Here is a 7,170-nt window from a genome sequence, read left to right on the forward strand (position 1 = left end):
TACCCACTACACTAACCAACCACCATAGCATCAACCTAGGCAAATTAGTGATAAAAGCTCTGCCCTCCCTGCTCCCTCAGTCACGTTACGTTAAAACATAAAATTGGTGCTCCACTGATCTTGTTGTTCTGCATATTTTCCAACAACTGTTGGTCTTCCTGTGATAAAACGTAATGAATAGTGTATTAACGTATTAAAATACCAGCACCTGGAATACTTAATTTCGCAGTCAACTATTCATCACTAAAATGAAATGGGTTATAATCACACTATAAGTGGAACAAAAAAAATGTCAAGATAAACTGACAGACAATTTGCAATATCTAAAAATAATAAGCACGATATTTTCTAGTTAGAAAATCTTTATTATTGATAAAATTGCCCCCTGCCATACAAACAGACACACTGAGCTGCAGCTTTAAATGATATTTACACATTAGTGTGTGTTTTTTTAGCATAAGTAATATGATAATAATATAATACTTAGTAACCCAATGTCTTTTCACCTGTCATCATAATAGACGCTACCTTAAACGTGCATTCACAAGCTTCGTCTGGTGGAGATTTATTGTGACTATTAAAACTTCGGACTGTATGCGGTTTTCAAAGCCACGTTCACGCGCTTTCCACATTAACAAATAAGGTGTTTTCCATCATTTTCCATCAGCGTTTTCATTATTCAGCTAAACAAATGGGACACTTAACTATACTCAGGAAATCACACGCAGCGTGGCGAGAGTGGGGGTTTACTCTACCGCAGCATTTCTAATGCCCCATTATAACTCAAGGTTTTAACAGTAATGTGTATTTAATATTATTTATGACCTTTTTTCTGAGAAGCCACAGACAGGGATCTGAAGAACATGTTCTCCAGGTTAGAGCTAGTTGCTCTAGGGTACTATATAGTCGTTATACATGAGTTCCAAAGCAAGACGAAATTCATACTCGACTGCATTCAGTCAATCTAAACTTAACGTAAAGTAAAATGAGTAGGAGAGGAGCCGTGCAGTAAACCTTGCATAACAGCGTGTAGCAGAGAAAACACACAGCAGCTTCTTAACACACCTCTCACAAACAACAAAAAACTGGCTGCTAAGCGCGCGACCACACACTTCTTAAATTTAAACGCCAACATATCCACAAGCTATTTAAAAAAGCTGTGTAAGGTAAATGAATGCTACCTAATCATCTCTCAGTCCTTTTCTCAAGGCAGCGATTACTGTCTTTTACACTTTGCCGTTGGGTTACTTGTCCATCACTATATCGCCCCTATTTGGAACCACTTTTAAAGTCAGTGACATAGAAACAATAACTGGTAATCTGCAAACACTGCCACAGTGTTATTAATACTATCCTGTCCAGCATAGAGACAGTAACCTGACAATCATCCATTACTAAGTCATTCATAAATGTAACTTTTTGCATCCAAATTATTAATAAATCTAATTTAATATTCAGTACTTGTTGGTATAATTCTTGCAACAGTTTGACAGTGTTTATAGTTTCCACTTAACAATTATAATATTTATCGTTTTGCGGTAGGTTATTTAGCTTTTCTCCTTATTGCCTGGCTCTAAAAGGGGCACTTGGGGGCAGTCGTGGGCTGGAGGTTAGGGAGCTGGCCCTGTGACCGGACCAGTTCAATCCCCAGCACCATCAATGCATGACTGAGGTGTCCTTGAGCAAGACACCTAACCCCCAATTGCTCCCCGGGTGCCGTGGATAGGGCTGCCCACCGCTCCGGGCAAGTGCTCGTTGCCCCCTAGCGTGTGTGTGTGTATTCACTAGTGTGTATGTGGTGTTTCACTTCACGGATGGGTTAAATGCGGAGGTGGGATTAAAAAAGTATCACTTAAAGGAGATCACTTTTTCAAGCCTTCACACATGCAAAACTCATCATATTACAAACATAAGTGTCTTTGGACATTCAATCAAATACACAATACACAAAGGAACATATGACTCCACTGTGAGTTCTGTTTTTTTTGTTTTTTTTCCGAAGACATGAATGATTCCATCTGTTTTTTCTCACTGAGAAGCTGTAGAGGAGTGGCAAGTTTCTCAGTGCTGAAGCCTTCAGTGAGGTTAAGTGCTATGCACGATTAGAAATGATGTAAAACAGTTATTTTAAGGTCAGGGTCAGGAAACAGAAAACCTATCCATTAAGCAGCAACTGTGGACGTTTCACTTATCTGAGCAAACAGGATGCATTTACCTGCTCCTAATGTAAAAAGAACAGGAGAGAGGGAGAAAATGGAGAGAAAGAGGGTGAATTTAGGTTGAATAAACTGCTCTTTCTCTTTCCCTTGACCTTTCTGGCATTCTCTCACACACTTGCATTCTTTCTTTCTCTCTCTCTCTCTCTGCCTCTGTGCTCATCTCTCCCACACAGGCCCGATCCACAATCTGACACTGCGCTGCATATTAATCACAAACTCTCTCCTACACAACCACTGTCGTCCTACATACCAAACCAATCTCCTCACAAAATGGCCCCACAGTCCTCCCAGCTCACTTGAACGGCAAAGCCTCAGCTTCTCCCCTTAGACTCTAAGCGTATGTGCTCAAAATACACTCAAAAGGCACAATTCAAGTGGCTGCGACAGGCCGCAGCGCTCGGATGCACGCTGCAGATGACTCCTTAACCCTGATGTCCAACCGAACGGTAGCCGTTGAAGACCTAAAAAGGCCGCTGACTTTTGGCAACAGTTTGTCTCTATCTTTCTCTCTCGGTATCTGTTGAGGGAGAGTGTTGACACAGCACACACTGAAAGACAGATATTGACAGACTTGAAGCTCGGTCTGGTGACCAAGAAGTCTGTGATGGTCAAGAATGATGGACAGCACTCAGGAAGCTCTGCACTGGCCAGGTTGCTTTCAGGGGACAAATTTGAAGATTTTAAAACACTTCCGCTTTCTGATTGGACTAAATTAGCAGAGCACTGGCTGATTTCTGCTGTAAACAAGCAATCAGCAATGGCCAACGTATTATTTTGATTTTGGCTGATTTGTGTTGCAGTGTTATGATGTAAGTAACAGGAGGGTGGTAAGTGCACACATGCTAAATCTGAATGCTGTGATTTGCGGCGGTGATTTCAAAATTATGCCAGATTCACTGTGATATACGCCAGTGGCCGCTTACTTTGCATGCAGCACTTTCTTTGATCTAATGTTATTTAAATAGGCAACTGAAGTTCTTTAAAGAGTAAAAATACAAGTTTGGTCCTGTAAAGAGCAAATAATGCAATTCATATACGTAAGTTTGACTTGATTTAATAAAAAAACATTGTAAATAAATGGTATTTAACTTTAAATTTTCCATCCATCCATCCATCATCATTGACTGCTAGTCCAGACAGGGTCACGGTAGCAGTTGGGAGAGTAGAGAATCCCAGATGACCCTGTCCCTCGCAACATCCTCCAGCTCATTCCCGGGGACCCCAAGCCGCTCCCAGGCCAACTTGGAGACATAATCCTTCCAGCGGGTCCTAGGACACCCCTGGGGTCTTGTCCCGGTAGGCCGTGCCTGGAACACCCCCACCGGGAGGCGTCCAGGGGGCATCCGGATCAGATGCCCGAACCACCTCAGCTGGCTCCTCTCACTGCGGAGGAGTAGCGGCTCTGAGCTCTGAGCTCCTCCCAGATGACCGAGCTCCTCACTCTATCACAGAGCGTGTAGCCCGCCACCCGACGAAGAGGCTCATTTCCGCCGCTTGTATTCGCGATCTCGTTCTTTCGGTCATCACCCACAGTTCATGACCATAGGTGAGGGTCAGGATGTAGACCGACCGGTAAACAGAGAGCTTCGCCTTTTTGCTCAACTCCCTCTTCACCACTACAGTCCGGTACAGTGACCGCATTACTGCTGCCGCCTGTCCCAGCCTACGGCCGATCTCACGAACAAGACCCTAAGATACTTAAACTCCTCCACCTCCAAATTTTGAGTCAATTTAAACTCTACTCTTAAGACAACAGAACAAGAATCTGTCGGCTTTTTATTTGAAGTTCAGTTAACTCAAAATGTTTAAGGTACTGGGTGCTGGGCAATATGACCTCAAATCAATATCATGATAAATTGAATGCTTTATTTGATTTATTTGATTACGGTTAATGGACTGTGTTTGTACTGTAAATATACTCTGCATATCTTAATGTCAATCGTCTCAACAGCCAGATCGGAATTCATGCGACTTTTACGTCAATCCAACTCGACATTCGTCATAATTTCGGCCTCTCGAGAACTAATAAATAAAAATGAGAAGAGACTTATTCAAATCTCCGTCTTCAATGAGATCTTGAAAGAAATGGCCGTAGGAGAGCGAGGCTGCTGCGTCAAAGAACAGTTAAAAGTCTGAAGGCAAAGTTAAAAGAATCAGATGACGTGAACCAAGGAAGGAGCCACATCCTTTTCATGGTGAGCTCGAACACATTCTACTGACAGCTGTCAGTCAGTGAAGCTTCATGATCCTCCTGTGATGCTGGCAAAGATGAAACTGGCTCCAGAAGTGATTGGCATTCGTCGAAATTGTTTACCTCTGGATGAGCCACGTGAAGCAACGCGACACGTTTTTCTTTTGTGCATGCGGGTCGCTTTGGGTGCATGATCTGTTCAGACTGACGTCGCATGTAGGCCACATTGAAAAGACACTGTGAACAGGACATTTACCAGCTGTGTGAACATAGCCATAGGTTCCACGTCGCGGAGTGGGCATGGCGGAGTCACGTGACTACACGCTCGGGAGAGTAGATGAACAAAAGTGGGAAAAGATTAACAGACTTTTAAAAAAAATCATAGCCAAGACTACGTCGATTGGAGCTTCCGAGCGTCGGTTTCCATTAATCGCCCAGCCCTAGTTAAAACATATGATTTTTTTCTGTATAAATGTTTCACAGCTCTTCATTTGTAAACACGGAACACTTTTCCTTATGAGGCATAGCTTTCTAGTTTGGCTCCCAAGAGATGGATCAAACCTATTTTTCATTATGTAAGCATAAAAATTGTGATGTATGCGTTATTAACAGAAACGACTCCCAACAAAGTCGGGACGATTGTTGATTTCTTTCTTTCTCCAATAAAAGGTATGCCATTAGAGACTTAGTGTCTTCCCATCAACTACCTAACATGACCTAATCACAGATTCCGCTAATCTAGATCGCACTGTTCCCCAGTTATCATCCAGCCCTTTTCAGCAAATCCCCCTGCAGCAGAGTGTGCCTTTATTCAGATGTGGACACAGGTGAGCTTTGCTGGGCTTATGTAATAGCCAGGCTCTCTGGCACGGCCAGCTGCTTGTGCACTGTGCCAGAAAGAGTCATGTTGTGACAGACTGTTGCACCCGATTTTATGAGCCTTAAAAGATGGACAGTTGGAGAAATCTAGCAGTGGCCAAGTCAGAATAATGTAAGGCACTGGTTGGTCCCTACTGCATTATCTGAGCCTAATGGAGTCTGAGCATGTTCAAATGAAACCTTTGGGATGTGTTTAACTGTCTGACAAAGAAGATAAAGGCCTTTTGTTTGATCGTGTGCACTTCTAAATACACAGTACATTACAAGCATATTCAAATCACATGTTGAGCCTGCAGCCTAGATACGCATAGAATACTTGTTAAAAATGTGTTATATAACTCTGTGCTTAGCACTTAGTAAAATCACACAAACACACACACATACGCACTATTCTAGCCTTCAAAGAGGCTTAGCACCCCAATCTTCCTGACAGTCACCCAAATAGGCAGAGTATTTGGAGACGCACTAGCTGCACAAATATCCACAGCTATGCAGTGGAATAGCCTGCAGGACTTGTACTCACTGTCTCTGCAGAGTGGTGGCCGTGCTGGTGCTGGAACCATCTCTCTCTCGCTCTCTCTCCTTCTCCCGCTCCCTGTCTCTTTCCGTGGGGTTGGAGCCGGTGGACAGGCCGCGGCTGAGGCGGGTGTGCGTGTTGACGTTGACATTGACGTTTGGGCGGCGGTCTCTTGGTGGGATGGGTGGGGGAGGGGGCGGAGGGGCTGGAGCGGGGATGGGGTTATGGACAGACCCACTGTTGTGGCTCTGGATGGGATAGACAGTGGCGGAGGTGGGTGCTGCCGGGAGAGGCTGGCCGTGGTGGTGGCTGTGGGCCTGGTTCGAGGCCGAGTTTGCCAGCGGTGGAGGCGGTGGAGGTGGCTGCCGGTCCAGCCGCAGATCCTTGTTCTCCTGGCTGAGGCGGTCCAGCTGCACCTCCAGCTCCTCGATGCGTCGCCGCTGCGTCTCCAGCAGTTTCTGCTGGCTCTCAATGATGTTGTTGAGCTCCAGCAGATACTCCACCGCCCGGTTGGGGCTTTCTGGGCTGCTGCCCTGGCCGCCGTCCATGGTTCTAGGAACCTTTCTGGACTGACAGGTGGCCACGTGGGGGTACAGGGTCACCCCGAAGGTGGGAGCTCTCCCCCCCACGTGATGCAGGTGGGGGGGAGAGAGAGGACTAAGTGTGAGCTATTGGAGAGGAACCAACTGGAACAGCACTGGTTTTCTCTCCCCCTGTGAAATTCCTTAAATGCAAGTAAATTCAAAGGACAGAGTTCTTTTGATAATCCATGACACAAATTTCCGTTCACAATTCCAAGAGGGTTCGGTGTGCCTGAGTCAGCAGATTCTCAGTCTTTTGTCAGTTTTATCATGCGGCTGTTTAGAGGAGGCCTTTGTCGAGACAAAACGCATTGTCCCTCTGGAATTTCAACGATTCATCGCCGGCAGGGAAGAGAAAAAATGACATCTGTTCTCCCACGCTCTTTCCCCCTGACACCAAAACCACAACATCTTCATAAGTCCCTCAAACTCAAGGCATCCTCTCAAGTCCAAAAAGCGGAGGGGGAATACTGCAAAGAGCTCTGCAAGCAAATATTCATGAAGAGGTGGTTGGGGAGAACGAAACAAATCAGTGTAGGATCATCTGCCTCTCCGGCACATACTGAAGCGTCTTCTTCCCCCTGTTCTTTCCAGTGTGGAGCTGAATGTCAAATGTCGCAGCGCTGAAGATGCCTCCTCGCTGTAGTGCGTTCATGACTCATACCGTAGAGAAGTGGTTGGGAGACATTTTCTTGCTGAGCCATTCCCCAGAGAAGCGACTGAAGAGGAGAAGGTGAGAAAGAAGGGGAAGAAAAAAAAAAGTTGAACCTGTAAATCCACCGC

General features: G+C 45.2%; 1 protein-coding gene across 2 annotated transcripts in view; it reads right to left on the bottom strand.

Annotated features, from left to right (window-relative positions):
* Nucleotides 1–7,170, bottom strand: part of LOC108437580 (IQ motif and SEC7 domain-containing protein 2) — a 123,461-nt gene that overhangs the window by 114,960 nt on the left and 1,331 nt on the right. For both annotated transcript variants that reach the window (XM_017714751.2, XM_017714749.2), the window contains exon 1: nt 5,813–7,170. This exon is cut by the window's right edge and continues 1,331 nt beyond it. In XM_017714751.2, coding sequence (XP_017570240.1) covers nt 5,813–6,354 — 542 coding nt within the window. In that variant the 5' untranslated portion in view covers nt 6,355–7,170. The remainder of the gene's footprint in view (nt 1–5,812) is intronic.

Source organism: Pygocentrus nattereri, chromosome 28 (genome assembly GCF_015220715.1).
Source record: "Pygocentrus nattereri isolate fPygNat1 chromosome 28, fPygNat1.pri, whole genome shotgun sequence".
Lineage (NCBI taxonomy): Eukaryota > Metazoa > Chordata > Actinopteri > Characiformes > Serrasalmidae > Pygocentrus > Pygocentrus nattereri.